General features: G+C 34.3%; 2 protein-coding genes across 3 annotated transcripts; both read left to right on the top strand.

Annotated features, from left to right (window-relative positions):
* The first annotated feature begins 252 nt into the window (after positions 1 to 252).
* Positions 253 to 2,785, top strand: LOC105836557. The gene is made up of 4 exons (XM_012680666.3): positions 253 to 420; positions 905 to 1,142; positions 1,211 to 1,521; positions 1,635 to 2,785. The coding sequence occupies exons 1-4, from the start codon at positions 360 to 362 to the stop codon at positions 1,949 to 1,951; spliced, it is 927 nt and encodes a 308-aa protein (XP_012536120.1). The 5' UTR covers positions 253 to 359; the 3' UTR covers positions 1,952 to 2,785.
* A 2,933-nt stretch (positions 2,786 to 5,718) lies between these two features.
* LOC105828453 (cold shock protein 2) lies at positions 5,719 to 10,073 on the top strand. Of its 2 annotated transcripts, none has more exons than XM_036289483.1 (6): positions 5,719 to 5,873; positions 6,728 to 6,913; positions 7,959 to 8,237; positions 9,443 to 9,488; positions 9,753 to 9,827; positions 9,904 to 10,073. In XM_036289483.1, the coding sequence occupies exons 1-6, from the start codon at positions 5,759 to 5,761 to the stop codon at positions 9,914 to 9,916; spliced, it is 714 nt and encodes a 237-aa protein (XP_036145376.1). In that variant the 5' UTR covers positions 5,719 to 5,758; the 3' UTR covers positions 9,917 to 10,073. The 2 variants fall into 2 exon arrangements, with proteins under 2 accessions (XP_036145376.1, XP_036145375.1); XM_036289482.1 differs by having other exon boundaries at positions 7,959 to 8,342.
* Positions 10,074 to 17,399: the final 7,326 nt, after the last annotated feature.

Raw genomic sequence — 17,399 nt, 5'->3', positions numbered from 1 at the left:
AGGACATGAACAATTATATTTATATTCTCTTTTTCAAAGAAATATATTCTCTTTTTCGAAGAAAATTAACATTAACATAAATATGTATCGTAATGTAGGTTTTTCACTTCCTAATAAAGTCAAAATGCAAAACAAAATATGTGTACAATAAATAATTCAAAAAATTTACTGGTTATTGGTATCTGTTGGCCACTGAGAATTATAATTCTGTATCGGGATTCGCGTCACCGCACAACAATTCATCTAAGGTGAATTGCTCAAATGAACGCGTCCTGCATCTTAATAATGTATCTAAGGTCGTGCGTGGTTATTAAAAAAGGGTAGGACGATAGCACGACCAAGTCAGAACGTATTCAGACATGGCGAGGAGCATTGGCAGCATTCTTTTACTAACGTTCGCACTGTCGTTTGTACGGGCAGGTGAGAGAAATATTTCTGGGAAGATGAAATCTGTCAGTGCACGTAAATATCGAAAATACCGATAAGAAAGCATTTTTGTGATAAGTGCGAGTATGTTACATCGAGAGTGCCTCTGAAAATATTTTTTTTATTTGTCGTGATATAACGATCGTTTTTATATTCATGGAATTTTTTAAACCTTTATGTCTCGAATAAGTGATAGTGGTGTTACCAAATTTCAAATTTTCTTTTCAGAATTCTTAAAAACAGAAAAGTTATTAATATCATCATTATTTTGTAATACCAGTTTAATATTCACAAATTTAAAATAAAACGCGCATTGGTAATGTTTACTGTAAAGGTGTTACGATCTAAAGATTTATGAGAATTTTGTACGTGTGTTTGACTTCAATTTGAATTTTCACGTAACTGATGCAAGTATAAAATTTAGTAAAATATAAGAATGGATATATGTGTTTAAAAACAAACGCTTTTCATTGAACAGACGAATACGAGCAACGATGGAACACGCCACCACAACTAACACCCGAATCAGTCATCAAGATGTTAGATAATAAGGAACCACAGACACGTCTCCTCTCTCTTATCCCCGTCACGGCGACTGTCAGTTTAAACGCAGGGAATAATAATGCGCACTCTGTCAGCCTGGGTGCGAATCTCGATGGTATTAGCCTTTCGGAAAGTAACAGTTACAATCATCCTACGGGGTACGGGATTGATGGGTGTGTATGAGACAATGTGCTTCAATTTAAAATTCGTTTGGCGTATATAAAAGGCAGTTGTTTTTCAGTTCTTCCGTTTCCGCAAGCAAATCGACGACTGTTTCTGCGGGATTATCAGGAATTTCTAGCGCAGCCGCGGGAGCTTATAGCAAAGGTAATAATGTCAAGACCGAAAGCCATTCGTTTAGCTTTGGTCAAGCAACTGCCGCTTCTTTCGGAGCGATCGAAAGTGGACAAGCAATTACCGGCGCTGCATCTTCCGCTGGTACCTCGCAATCCTCTACAACTGGTAGACAATTTTCACAAGCTGCGGCCGTTAATGCACGACATCCCTGTTGGCCGACATGGAGGAACGTTGATCCAAGCAATGGCTTCAGTGGCGAGTGCAATTATCAAATATACATTTAATTTTCTACCCTCCAAATTTATTAAGAAATTGTTTAAGGTTTATCGTATCAAAATGACGAGCGAAGGTTAAAATTATCATTTTAGATCAGCGTTTCAATCGACCAACAGTGACTATTACAAAACCGTGCGATGAAACACGGCCGACATTGAATATCTATGCACCTGGCACATCCAGACACGAACAAAAACCAACAATTCACATCTATAAATGGCAACCGAATCATAGGGTTTCCCGACCAGATTTTTTTATTGAACATCGGCTACGCGATTCTAAGAACAATCGAAATCATGGGTCGACGAGTCTTCAAATTGAAAGTAAAGATTCCAAACGAGAATATTCTGATAGAGATTTGATCTCTGATCTCGCGGAAACTGTCGGTGAACTGTTTGACATTGTATAATGACTTAAAGATAAAAATCGCATTACGTTTTCCTGTTATTGTTAAATTAAATTATCTGGTGTTCATTTTTTTTAATGTACATGGTATTATTGCTTGTAAAATGAATAAAAATAATTAAAATTTACGTAAATAATTCCGCAGTAGATTAAATTTAGATGTATTATTAAGTTTCAATAATTATAGATTAATCGTCCCTATAGGTCAAGATTCATATAATCTTAAACTCATCGCGACATCTTTGAAATAAGCAAACGGTCTAAATAACTTAGGGAATAAGCAAAGTCTGTCTTATCGACAATTTTTACCAATCATTTTTAGCAATAATATCAGCAGACGGTACGTGAGTTAGAATGAGAAGTGAATTAGATATAATAATATTAATTATTCAAATTGGTTTTTCTTTGTCATTTCAACAAAAAAATTAATATTCTTTCGAATAAGTCTTAAGTAAAAAAATAATTGTGATTATAATATATTACAAAAACTTTTCTAACTAGCAAGGATTTGTAACATTTATATTCAAGAAAGTCTTTAAATGCATAAGCTTTTTAAATAATAAATAAAAAAATATTTCTTATTTATTTCTCCAATTGTTCATTAATTAAGATAATTTTATGTTTAAGTTAACTTTTTGATAAATTACAATGACGTAGTAGCTGTTTCTTTACTCATATACGTCATCAAAATGAAGATATTATCAATTAATCATATACAGATATTAAAAATAGCTTACTTTTCCATTAATTCGATTTCTCGGAAATTTTGCGCGAAGAAAAAACGTTGTAATGCATGTAGATAGAAAGATTTGTAATAAATAAAAAACAAATCAAAGTAGAGTTTTATGTATCAGATAAATGTCCATTCATTAATCTAATTCATTGTCTAGTATCATACTATTGTCTATAAAAATTATGAATTAATTAATGGATCTGAAACAAATAGATCAAAGCTATCGGTGAAAGTAACATCAAATCTGGCATTTGTAAAGTCTGAAATACTCGCTGATGGGATTCAAGGTCTCAGCACTGACTCACCGATCGTCTCAGTTAGACTCATAAAAAGCTATGGTAAAAATAATTATCATAAAACCGGTCGAACATTATCCGCGAGAAATTCGATTATTTGTACTCTATAATTAACGAAGAGCGAACTAACATTTGTTAAGGGGCGTAAGGTTGAAGCTATCGCACATCAATAGATTCTTATTAAATAATTTATACCGATTAATAACACTGTAGCTTAATGCCAGACATAAAGATCACGTAATGACCGATAATTAATATCTTTCTTTCAAATTCACATAAGTTAGCAATAAACGACCGACTCGAATAACTAATTTGCTAACAGTAAAGAAAATCCCCGCGATATTTTAATTAATTTTTTTTAATCGTACAATAGTTATGCATAACTCGTTTACAGATTATTCTCGTGATTTGAACCGATATCTCGCTGACTAATTTACTAATTTATCGTGTAAAAAAGTTCTAATGTGAAAATCAGATAATTAACGTTACATATAGTAAGTTTTTGTTACTATTTTTTAATTTTTTCGGTGCAATCTTGTTTTCGAGATTCTTATGTTTTTATACGTATATCGTAAGCAACAATTATGTGGATTTACATATTTGCGATGTTGCATATGACTGCAACCTATGTCACATAAATCGTAGCTATAAATTAATGGTAATGATGACACATATGTTAGCGCTGTATTTCTTTTTTAGATTTAGAAATAGAATATATCGCATTATTAGACTATTGCGAAATAGTCTGTTAATTAATGGATCCTTCTTAGAATCGGCGTCTTCCTTCAAAGGGATTTTCGTCGCGACTCTCAATCATCATCGCGATTATAACTTCTAAATCTGATTTACCTTGATCTCAGCCAAGGCTAAACGAACTCCGCATTCTTTTGCAGTCAACAGGAAAGTGATTTGTGTTGTCGGCAGCTGATGCGGTTTTAGTTACGCACAATTCGAACAAACCGTATATAAAACACATAAAGATTGTTCTTAGTAACGATACACGTAAGTACAATTATGGACCATCCCAGAAAATCAAATCTGCAGCTATTGCATTTCTTAGAAAATCTAATTAATTCCGCTTGCAAATGAGTGATGACGTGAGTAGAAAGTATTAAAAATATATTCTAATTGACGTGCTGCAACACTCATATGACGTATGAAAACAGCAATAAAGTATTAAAATTAAGATTAACATTGTCTTAATCTTAACAAATTAAGAATAACCGCCCGTAACTTATTATCGTTGTTAAAAAACATCATTGTAAATTGCAAAAAAATGCGAGATTTAAGCCTTATAAAAAGTATGTATTAGAATAAATTTTTTGCTGTTCAATCTCGAAAAAATACGATGTTAGTTGCATGTCATTACATCACGCACCTGCTTAAGGTACTTGGAAACTTGTATCGCGTATTTTTATAAACAAGTTGATCCGTTCGTGATGGATGATAGGAATATGCGAAAATTTACACATAAGCAAAATTGACACGCAATAACACGATTGCAACGGGTTTAACCGCAACGAAGCAAACAGGAAATATTAACTGGATGGTTTGCAAATGTAATTTGATCGTTATTCTAACTACAGTGCTAATCACTATAAATAAATATTTTGTGTTAAATTAAAATAAAATAAAAACATAAAAATATATAAAATATAAGTTGATAGAAGTTAAATTGTCACTTCAAAATTAACGCAGCAATAGTTTTTTAGTTAAAGACGACTTAAAATTATAACGTTAGAAAAGATTATGAATTAATTTTTAAGTAAGACGTCACAGACACACATAAATTTCATTTCGTCATTTTTTTGTAACAAAATGTAAATTTACTGAGTACCGAGAAAAAAATGTTACAACGCTAATTATGAAAAAAATATGCTCGAGTTGGGAAATCCTAGCACAAACGTCATTCAATGTTTAATGTATGGGAACTATTTAATTACAATAATAGCTTGATGCCAGGGAAATCATTCCGCTATTAGTCGGGTACATGACGTTGCTACGATTACTGATGACTACGTACGTTAAAATATATGCAGTGAATAACCTAATGTGATAATAATGTGAACAAAAATCAATAATTAAAGAGTGTTACTAGATTAATAATGAGTTAACGAATAAATGAAAATGTCTATTCTGCATAAAACTCCGTTTAAAAAAGGTAATTACCAATTGATGCAAGTTCTCAGTAGTCATTTATCAATACGTCTTAGTAGCTCTTTGACGACAAGATTATTATTCTCATCATTTTAATTTTTGCGTTTAATTTTTTAATATTTCACATACCAGTTATTTTGGCTGTATTAACATTTCAATTATTTTTATAGTAACAATTCTGTTATTACAATATATCAAAAAGAAGAATTTTGTTTAATACATTTTCTTAACATTATCTGTCTCTCCTGTGACATAATCAACGAATGAAAAACCACAAGATATAATTATTCGCGCAGAGAAATTACAACAATACAGGTCATATATTAATTTATCGACTTTATTATCTCCTTTCGGTTTCTTTCTAAGTTCGTTTTAATAACGTTCTCATTGATTCACACGATTGCATCCTTATTTCGGAGAAAAGTGTCTCAGAACGCGCGCGCGTGCACACGCGCATTACGGGGGACTCCCTCGGAAAATCCAAAAATCCAGCATCGGCCGCTCGGCGCGGTGCGGCGCGTATCGCGTGAAGGAAAGCGGTGGAGGTGGCACGTTACATAATTACATCAGGATCAAATGCGTGTCGGATAGATGACTATAAAAGCGGCGAGATTAAAGAATTGGCATGCAGTGCATCCTGAGGATATCGAATCCCGTCACTATGGCAGCTCGCGCTCTTAGCCTAGTGCTTCTGTTTACATTTGCCACGGTCATCTTCGGATTACCGACTATTTTGCCAGGTGAGAGAACAGATTGCAATTATATTTGATAAAAATCTCTTCGTGCATAACGTACGTTCTATTTCCTCGGCATATGGTATTCTCTAAATTGTAGTGTATTATCATCTCTGATTTGCAATGATATACTTATAGCTGTGATAATTAGTGAGCATTCACTGTATTTTACTGATTTTTACTTCAAAATTCATGTATAATTACTGAAAGATCAATGTATTAATTTTACTGATTGACAAGAAAAGTATACCAGTGTATTTTCAATGATTATAATTTGAAGAGTATATTTGAATCGTTTAATTTATTTAAATTTTTCAATATTCATATTTTAATAATAGTTAAGCAAATTTAATAGGCATTCAATTTAATGTATTAACTTTAATTGTAATAATTTTTATAATATAAAATAATATTATTAAAGCTACAAAGAATAATAACGTAAACTTTTTCATTGAGTGACATTAATGTTTTAATAATTTTTCACGCAAATTTGTAGAATTATATTTCTGCGTTCTTTATATAGGTAATAATAATTTTATATACATTTAAAATATAATCTAAGTATTTTATTTTATCTTTATTACTTAATCTGTGTTATTGATATATTGCGCTGTATTTCATTTATCATAAATTTAAATGTTTCTTTAGAGAATTTGAAAAGCAATGAGCTTTGTAATCTATTCATATGCAGCAGGCGAGATCATGTTCGTCTTCGAGAATAATAATGATGTCAGGATGTTTGCGTTGGCACACAAATCTAATCGCCGATTTAAAATTCTTTTTACGTCAATTCATGTCATTCAATAGAAGTTTCCTATTTCTCTTCACGTAAATATCAATTGATTTTTTTTTGCGACCAGAATCAGGTGTAAATACTCACGAAGAACATACATTGTCGACCGAATTACAACCGCCACCCTTAGGACAAGAGGAACATCATGCTACAGTTTATATAATTAATCTGTATGCTGTAAAAAATGGTAGCAGCAACGCATCAGAGGAAATGTTCCAAAATGAGGTTGTAGATACGATTCCTGAGATATTGGGTGAGTGTGAATCAATAAAATATATGATGTCTCATACCTTATTATCTTTTGATAAATTCCACTTGACATTAATTATTTGTAAAATGATAAGGGCGAACAGAGTCGAAAGAATTCTTAGAAGAAATTTGAATAAAAAAAATGTATCGTGAACCAATCGTGAACCGCCGTCGACGTTGCTTCACTTCGAAGACTTTACGGGAACTAACACTTCGTGATAATCTGTAAACATTCGAAGGTTATGGATACATATTTATGGCTACATATGTGTGATAAGTTAATAATTATTGTTGAATTGTTTAAAGTATTGTTATAAAAACATGAAGCATATATAAGTAAAAAATTTATATAGGACATCTTCAGCAAAAAAATATATTCAGAGAGATTTATTTGAGAAAGTAATTGTAATTTGTGGTTATTTTTTTTAATTTTTACAAAAAGTTCGATATTTATATAAAACATTAAAAACTCCTATAAATTTTTACTTTTAATAAATATTTTTACATTCATAGAAATTTTTTCCGCCAGGAATCAATCGCATATATTGAAATTAAATTTACTGCAATTGATTATTTTTATTGAAATTTATCTTCAATTGATCGAAGGCTACTAAATGATGCAATACGTAATATTATTTGTTTCCTTGCCACTTAAATACATGATCAATACAATATGAAACTCGATGGTAGCCAAACAAGATAAACACAGTTTTCAGAGACAGCGGAGTAAAATTTTATGAACTGATCTTTAAGTATTCTTTAGCGTAAAAGAAAAATTTACAAGGAGCACGATAAAACTTAAGAAAACTTTTATATTTAATTATGACCAACCATTAATTTTTCGCCAAAATCAAGTAAAAATTGTTTTTCATATATATTTTACTGTACTAAATTAGAAATTTTAGTGATTTTTTTTAATTGATCCATTTATTTGAAATTGTCCATAACAAATAGTAATTTTCCTCATACATTTACATTACAAAACACGTTTGCACTAGAGTTATAGTCTCGAGCACGGTAATTTTTCTAGAATTTTTCTTTCCGTGTAGAACCGCTGGTCTCTGTTCTCCTAGTAGTAGAAGACGATGAAAACGAAGAGTTAGAAAAGCATCCACCCGTCGACCTCGACGAATTTGCGGAGGGATTGGAAGGCCAAGGTTTCAAGGTCGACAAGATCGATCTCAACAGCAAGGCGAAAGTGCTTAAGATGAAATTGGAAAAGGCAAAGGCCCAGAGTATGATAGACTCGGCTTTGAAGGGTGATGAAAATAGATACCGTCAAAAGAGAACCATCTGTTTTAAATGCGGAGGAGGAGGAGGTGGTTGGGGTGGGTATTCGAAAAAGGGTAAACATTACCCAAGTGGTGGCGGAGGGTATCCTAGCGGGGGTTATTGCTCCACCTGTGGAGGTTATTATCCTAGTGGTGGCGGAGGTAAGTTATGATTCTAACTGCAAAGAAGTAGGTACAACTAATCGATAAATACTTATCAACTTAGCATTAAAGCATGCCCCGAAACCGTATATTACTTTTTTACTATACACTTTGCCGATCCTTTTTGGACCAATTTTGTCTGATCTAAAATTAATAGTTTTAAATAAAAATATCCTTCCACTCTATGATTAAAATAACACAAATAATTCTAGATAAAGACTTTTGAAAAACTAAGTTTTAAGAAATAAATAGCAAAAATCATATATATTTTCATACATCATATGTACTTAATATAATTATTACATTTTTTAATTTTAACTTAACAAAAAATTCTTTCCAAATTTTAACATCTAGATATTCTAAATCAATCAAGATAGATGTATATACATAATTAAAATAATTATCAATTAATAATTAATAGGATTTCAAAACAATATATATCAAAATTATTGTTTAATGTACCTATATTAGGATATAATTATACCTACTTTATATATCAGTAATAATAGTTATTCAGGGTTCGCTTTAAAATATTGCATTAACTGTTTCAAAAGTGAATAGCTTACTATGCAGGTTTCTAAAAATTGAAACGCAAACCATTTGACCAAATCAACTTCAACCATTTTTTTAACTATGACAACCTGTTGTATAGCTTCTTCAATTTTTGCATTATCTTAAATAAAAAATTAATTATTAAATAAATTATTAATTACATACTCGTGCTTTATGCTTCAAAGGAGTTTGTTTAAAAATAATGCTTAGACATTAATAAAAATTAAAAACTTACATATTCTTATTTTTACTAAATTATAATATTAAGTAAAACCCTTATGCATATAAGAAAAGCAATTATAATTAAGATAATAATAACAGAGTAATAATCGATAACAGAAATTTTTTGCTCGCTTAGCTTTCTCCAGCTGAAATTTGCTCATAATAATACTAATAATTATAACTTCTAAAGGATTATGTTCTCTAATTATATATTAATACATTGCTGCCGCTGATCTCCATTATAATCGCGCCTAACAGGGGCAGGCTTTGTCTAGGGTATCTGACAGCAGTACTATAGTATAATAATACGCGTGTACTTATTACAGGACACAGGCCTCATTATGGAGGTGGCGGCGGTTGCCCTCGTTGCGGGTATTTATACTAATTTCTTTTTTAATTAGTCGCATATATAAAACCACATACTTAGAATCGTTCAATAATAATTTTAATAAATATAATTTTAATAAATTGTATTTTTAAGTAACTAAATTTTCAATAGCTAAAATTATTAATATTTTTTAATTAAAAAAAAAAGATTTCTTTAAATATCTTGTCTTATCAACCAGTCAATACTTGTATGTTATATATATACTACAGACCCGTCAGTTCTTTATTAAAATAATTTTGTTACTTTAGGGGTGGTGGATACGGAGGCGGTGGAGGTTCGTGGTCTCATTCCCAGGCGTCTGCCTCTTCTTCTTCTGGAAGCTGGTAAGTGTTTTACCAAAGATTTGTTTCATTATTGATAGTTTGCGTTTGCATCGATTAACATAATTTTCTTTTTCAGGGGAAAGAAATAAGCGGAGTACATATAATCATGTAAATCAAGTAAATGTATTGCCATTAAAGATTTATCCTGCCTTTATGTTTAATACACAAACATACAGTACAAAAAAAAAAGCGTGAATTCTTCAAGTACTATAAATCATCATAAATAAAAACTTTGTATTAACACAATGTTCGAAAATGGCCTTAAAATATTTTAACGTAAGAACATTTTCCCTTTCCATTCGTTTTGTACAACAGACACTTGTACTGCTGCACGGTGGCCGCGAATAAATAACAAAAACAGGTTTGGCTTTAACAAAAATGACGATTCACTGCGTTATTCGGACGTAAACGACTTCGTAGAAATAATTACGAGGTTCGTGATTAGTTTTTCATGGAGCTTCAGCGGAAGAAAACGCTGCGTGTTAACGAGACGTATTGCGTCTGCACTCCTCGCGTGGCTTTAATAGTCCATTAATTTCTACGCTTCTCGATAAAGCTACACTCATGATAATAAGACGATCCATCATCACTATTATCCTTTTTTTTTTTTTTTCGTTAACTCGCAAATATGTGAAATCGGAAAATTTTCCCGGAGAAGACCTTCATGTCCGGAAGAACGTTGATTTTTTTTCCCACAATTATGCAATTACATTTTTTTAACGTGGCCACGCCAGAGCCTCGAAGATATCTACGAGTAATTATCTTTTGAGTGAAATCAGAATCAAACCTGTAGAGGGGAAGCGTAAGTGCACGTAATACGTGTAAGACACGTGCGGAGGAGACTATAATTCGACGACAGGCGATAAAGTTCATCATCCCGGCGTCTCGTGAAGCGTAATGCATGCTCGAATCCGTTCCGCATCATATCACGTGGTACCCGTTCCGCATTATCAAACCGTTGTAATTCACGTGGTACCCGCAACCGGCGGCGCCATAATCTCAAGCGCTTCGGCGGTCTTTCCTCTCGCGTATAGCGTTCCGCGATCGGCGTCATAAGTATCTCACGCGCGTTTCTATGGGTGGGATTTAAACGCCGCGCGGCCGCGCGCACAACCAGACTCTCTATAAATACAACCGGGTACGAGAGCGACGGCACCGCAGCATCCGCGAGAATGATTTCAGCGATGCGCCGGCCGACTGTCCATAACTGCGGAGTGGCAACAGTAATTACGGCGCGAGTTGGATGAACGTAACGGTAAATTTCTTCCAATTCTTCTCTTCCGGGCAGGGAGAAAGGGAATAACCCGGCGTGGAACGAATTACTCACCGAAACGCGAAGCCTGATCGGGACACCGTCCGGGTGTCTACTCGAACGAGCATCGTATTCATCTCGCGATTCTCGCGCAGCGTCCGCCACGCTCGCACCTTCGTGCCCGACGGCATCCCTTCGGCAACCTTATCGGCACGATCAGCTGCTAAAAAACAAGAATATCGCGTCCAGAGCGCGAGGAGAGCGAAGGAACGTAATTCACTTCGTGCCGACCAAAGTGGCCTATTCGCTGGTCATTTACTATATGCGTCAGCAACTAGTTTTTTTTCCTGTTAATTTCACGGTCGTAACTACAACAATTACGGATTACGTCTTAAATTTCTTTAGAATTTCCTTTACCCACATCTCAATTATGATCAGCTCCAGTACTCGCGGTCTATCATTAAAATTAAGATCAAGAGATTCATCGCAAGAAAGATTTGACAGAGGGCAAAAAATAAAACGCGAAAATTAAGTAAAAAAAGAGAGAGAGAGAGAGAAATAAAGTAGAACAAAAGTAAAAATTATTTGTAATGTAATATGTGCAATTACACACGCATTTGTAAATTAAAAATTGATTATTTCGAAACTTCATATAATTAGAAGAAAAGTGTGATTTTCGTGTGACACAGACTGAATTTATACGGAAGGAGCGTCGAATTTTTTTTGTAAGACTCTCACGAGTTTGCAAACCTAATGTTTCCTCGAAAGTTCCGGGCAATAATAACTACGGACGGTTTTGTAAGAGCGACGGGATGCAACGGCCTGGAGAAAATGTGGGTCTGCGGGTCGTCAAATGCCCATTGACTCCGATCGATCGCGCCATCATAGGCAAGGACTCTTCTTCTACAATTCGCGCGTATTTTCTGGTCGTTGACCGTCGTCGGCCGGCGAACTCCGTGGTGCCCGCGACCGCGAGCCGCTCTACCACCAGGAAAAACTGGGCGAACCAGGGACAGATCGTAAAAACTTACACGAGCGAAGTAATTGTACGTTCGGCGGTCTTCCTTGACTTCTCTCTCGGGACACTCCGAAAGTGCCGGAAATTCGCAGGTGCGCGCCACTTTTAACATTCATCTTATTTTGTTAAAGTGTACATGTTGCATTCAAATAATGGCAGATGAACATTTTAGCTGTGCAGTACGTAATTATATTTCTAACACGTAACGTTAGCAATTCGTGCCTTGTCCTGTTTATGCAGATGAAAAAATTGAATAAAAAATGTTAGTACATCATAACTTTGTTTCTATATATTTTCATCGTTGCTTTCTTCGCGGTCTGTCGATTTATTATTTATTTGCTAACATTCAAATATCACATTTATTTTGTGAGATCATATGCTATAAACATTTTGAGTAACAAATATGGATTTTTAGTAATATTTACTAAAATTTAAATACATGTGTTTTTTAAAGTAGCATATAGTAAATTTGTTAACTAGATCTGTATAATAAAATGAGAATAAAGTTTGTATTAACAATTCATGCATCTTCAGATCGTTTCTATCCGTTATTAAAAGCCAAAGAATCATTAAATTATTATCATTAAAAATAATCATGACAGATTAATGATAGTCCCTACCCATAAGTCAATATATCAGCTAATCCTACGAGATTGATAAGCAAGTTTTATTCTAGCTAAAACCGGATTCGTACGACTAAAACTAATTAACGGTTTCTACAACGTATCATGTCAACGAACGACAAGGTATTAAACGGTAGGAAATAAAAAGGGTATAGATCATCAAGATTATAATCGAACTGTCGTCTAAAGATGCAGTGATAAAATAATCGTGAAATAACGTTTCCGCGAATCGAGTCGCAAATCATACGCGCAGGAATGCTGGCCTCATACGGGCAATACGTTTCACAAAGATATTGTAAATGAGGTATTTGCCCACAAGATTAGTTTAGTTTTTACATCATTCAACACACGGGCTCCAGAGTCGGAGAGCAAACACGCTCGGCCGTTTGAAACATTAATCAATGTCCGCTGTAGCACGCGACCTAATCATCTAATCCGCTACTTCATTATTTCACTTTTTATGACAGCATATATCAGCGCTATCGGTAAATTAATGACATTAGATTACGCCGGCAGGTGAAAATGGGCTCACATTCTAGACACATCCGCTGCCAGATGCGAGAGTAAGACGTCTAATCTTGTACGAAATGAGAGGTATCGTGTAATCGCTATTAACCTTTGCGCACGTGCGTTGAATTATGCTTGATACGCTCCGTCAGATCTCACTATGTATAATATCGAGTTTAATTTTACAGGCTCATCCTGTCGATTATATTTCAAGATCTAAAGATATTCAAAGGTAGACCCCGTGCAAAAAGCAGGTTTTTACTTCATGCGTCATCGTTGAAACAAGTATTTATTTACTTTTAATTAATCAATAAATCCGCGTTTACTCATTAGAGCCAAATTGCAATTTCTCAATATTTATTAAATGACCTGTAAATTTAATTATAGTGATTGAATATTGATAGCACAGTATGCAGTTGTATTAGGATGTAGTTTTGTTTTAATGCAACTTGAGACACGTCTACATAAAATATAAGATATGCGTGTCAAATGGCGTATACTTCACGAGAGTATTTCTCAGATTCATAAGCGTGATCACCTGTTGGCATCCGTCTAGTATCGGCAATAATCGTAATAACGATAAGATAGCGATTGAACAGGATGAAATATTATCGTTGGGCGTGGAGTTTCCGCACCTCGTTTTCCATGTCTCAATGCTGCACGACTCAAGATCGCCGGCGATTAGAGTACACGGCCAGGATTTAATTTAATCCTCCGGGTGTCTCGAGGGATCGTAAAGGGAACCGGTTGCACACGACTGGAATTTGCATAGGAAAGCGAGCCCGCGGCGCCGCGGTGCAACGCACGAGCGACGCCGAGCGTTTTCCTTTTTCACGTGTTCGCGTCGCGACAGACAGCGTTTTTCCTTTTTTTTCTTTTTTTTTTTTTGGTTTATTCGCGATTCGACAGACATCGCGAGACTCGCGCCGCGTAACATTTTCTTCTCCGGCAGCGAAACTCCGCGTCTAAACGGGAATTCCGTGCTAACTGACTTGGCATGCAATATAACCGCGTATTCGCGCGCTACTTTATTAGAAGGATCGAGGCCAGCGCGATTTTTTGAAGATAGACGCATCCACGGGAAAGCGAAAGAGCGGAAGCTCTCTCTCAGCGGGAACGTAATCGGGCGTATCGAAACTCGTATATCAGACAATACGAGATCTGGCGGACTTGGGGCACATAGAACCGGCGACCTTCGTCGATAATCCCATGATGGCCTAGATTGCAATAGAGCCATCCTGCTTGCGATTGATCTAGTCGCGTTCCACGTTCGACATAACACGCATGACTCGCATGAGGATCACGGGCTGGCACAGGGCGCGACGAGAGACTAGCAATTATTTATAAGTCGCTGCAACAACGCGTCGTGAATTAATCCCGAGGTGCAATTGCGTTTTAATCTTGGCACGCTTCTAACCATCGACGCGCTCTTTCCCCCAGCCGGTTGCAGCATCAATATTTTCATAAAACCGTTTGCTACGTACTTATTCTTACAGGAGGCCTACCTGCTGTTTTATTATTATAATCGCACGATACCTCTATACGATTCAACAGGTTTAGTCTGTAATGATGTGTAATAGGCGTGTTTTTATCGGCCGTTTATTCATAATTGTATATCTCTCGTGGCTAAGTGATACTAATGTCAAGTTCTCTCTCGAGAATTGTGTTGTAATACCGTGCACATTAAGATTCTAAAATCCAGAATCAAAAACCCCGTATGCTATTTCATTAAACGAGATCACGCACGCACGCACGTATCTGGCGAGAGATACACGTATACATGTGCACATGTCTATATTCGTTAGTTATCTTCCCTTGCTCGATTCAATCAAGCGGAAAAGGGGCGACGATTAACTGTGATACACTATGATTGAGCAACTATTACATACGAAATGAAAAGTGACATAGTTCGATTTTTTTTCCCCCATTATATTGCGCCCTGTCTTAAAAATTTTATATTGTACTATGTACATTTTATATTGTAATGTGTTTAGATAAAAATTTAATAGCGTGTCAAACAATCTTTGAGTGAGTCAGGAACTCCCAGTTGCAAATTAATTTATACGGATGTTGCGGCTAATGCTCACTTCGATCTAGTGGAAGAGCGGGTATAACTTGTTACCAGAGGCGACTCGTTTCACGAGCCTATCAAGGTAGACCAGTAGAAATGGCATAAAATGGAAAGTGACGTAATTTTAAATCTCCCTTGGGTGCTGTCACGCGAGCAAGCGAAGATGATAGCTGACTCTCGCACCTGTCATCACATCTGCAAAAGAAACGCATTGATGCGACGAACGCGCGAGACTGAGGGTCGAATAGTGATCCTGACCTTTCCCTCCCCCAAGATACATCAATATTACCAAGGTCTATTCGCATCATGATAAGATGGTAAAAAAGAGCGAGACAGAAAAAAAAATAAAAATCCTCTCATCTTCTTATAGGATATAATTATCTATAGAAAATTAGTTATTATCATAAAGCATAATTAAAGAATTATTTCATTATAACTACACCTTTCAAATAAAAAAAAAACATTTTTTATTTCAAATACAAATTTACCAGATTGATGGCAAAAGCAATATATTTGCTGTTAGATTTTTTGTAAAAAAAATCTTCCAAAAAATTTATTCACTTGTTTAGACCTTACTAAATTTATGATCGTAATATATTTTTTAAATTTTCAAAATATTTTTATAGCAAAAATAAGAAACTGTGCGATTTGATATTTTCACTTCGTATTGGAATTATGCTGCGGGGAAAATATGCAGTTAAGATTCCTAGCTTATAATAATATAAATAGCGGATCGTATTTCATATTAATTCCTTCGCGTACTGGTGTTATTATCTGAGTTATGCTCTTCCCAATAACGCATTTACACGGCAATGATTATATTCTCGTTTGAACTCGCGAACAATCATAGACAGATCTGAAATTTGCGGCTATAAAATTAAGTATTACCATTTACTTATTTATAATTTATTATTATAGAGATCCTTCTTTCATTGTAAAAAAATAACTTACACCTCAAAATATAATTCGCATCCAAATATTGCGTGCTTATTAATAAGCTTGTTTACATTTATGCTTAATTAAACAATTTTTTAAGACAAGATCAACAGGCAACATACCTGTATATATCAAGATATGTGTAAAATATAAATTGACTTTTATGAAATGCTTCTCACAACGACAAAAGTATATAGGAGAAAACGTTTCGGTAATAAAAAAAAATGCGAAAATTTAAATGTCAAAGTATCGCATTTACTATAAAAAATAGATAATATTGTCGTATTACGAAACGGAGCTGCGGTATCGATGTAGCATATTTATAATATTTTAGGGGATAAAGTTTAGTGAGAAAACGACGCTACAGTTAACGGTTATCTTGCCAAGTTGGCATGCTTGTAAATGTGAGCTTTAACAGTCTGAATTCTATCAAGACGAGTAAAGATTCACGGCATTTAATAGCAACACCTTGGTCAACATCGTCTACCATCGTTGCCACGGTCGTAATTCAGAGGACGTTCATTATTGCAAGGCGATTCTATCAAAACGCTTGCATTATCATTGCGAGAAGAAAAGGAAATCTGTCATCTGTCCGATGCCGTTTGTGTCGGTATTTTTTACAAGTCAGAGATTCGTCGTCAAGAATGGATGTTTGAGATAAAAAAATTTTGTCTACATTCAAAAGATGCAAATTTTTATATATGCGTTACGGTGAAGTAAATTGCTGGGTCATATAATAATTAAACAGATAATAATTAAACGTATGAGATATGCAAAACGGAAAAATGGCACATGCTACATGTTTCTACCAGTAAATTTACTATGTAGATAACTATCAGTGATTTATCGGATTTTATTGTACGTCGATCAACGGTCCTTCAATCTTTAAAATACATTGATCGATTGCATAATATCAATTAAGAAAAACTCAAAGCTTTAGATTTACGCACATTATGCATTAGGTTAAAAAGTGATTGTATTATAATTTATATAATATAAATATAATGTAAAATATAGTAAAAAATATAATACACGCTTCTAATCTTTATAAAATATTATTAATTATATATATAAAGTGTAAAATCATTACTGCATAATTATTTTGATGGTCCAACAAAATTATTTTCAGATCTGTAGCCGATTAAATTTTTTAGATACTTTAGCA

Source organism: Monomorium pharaonis, chromosome 7, assembly GCF_013373865.1.
Source record: "Monomorium pharaonis isolate MP-MQ-018 chromosome 7, ASM1337386v2, whole genome shotgun sequence".
Lineage (NCBI taxonomy): Eukaryota > Metazoa > Arthropoda > Insecta > Hymenoptera > Formicidae > Monomorium > Monomorium pharaonis.
This window is presented reverse-complemented; position numbering and strand designations above follow the sequence as displayed.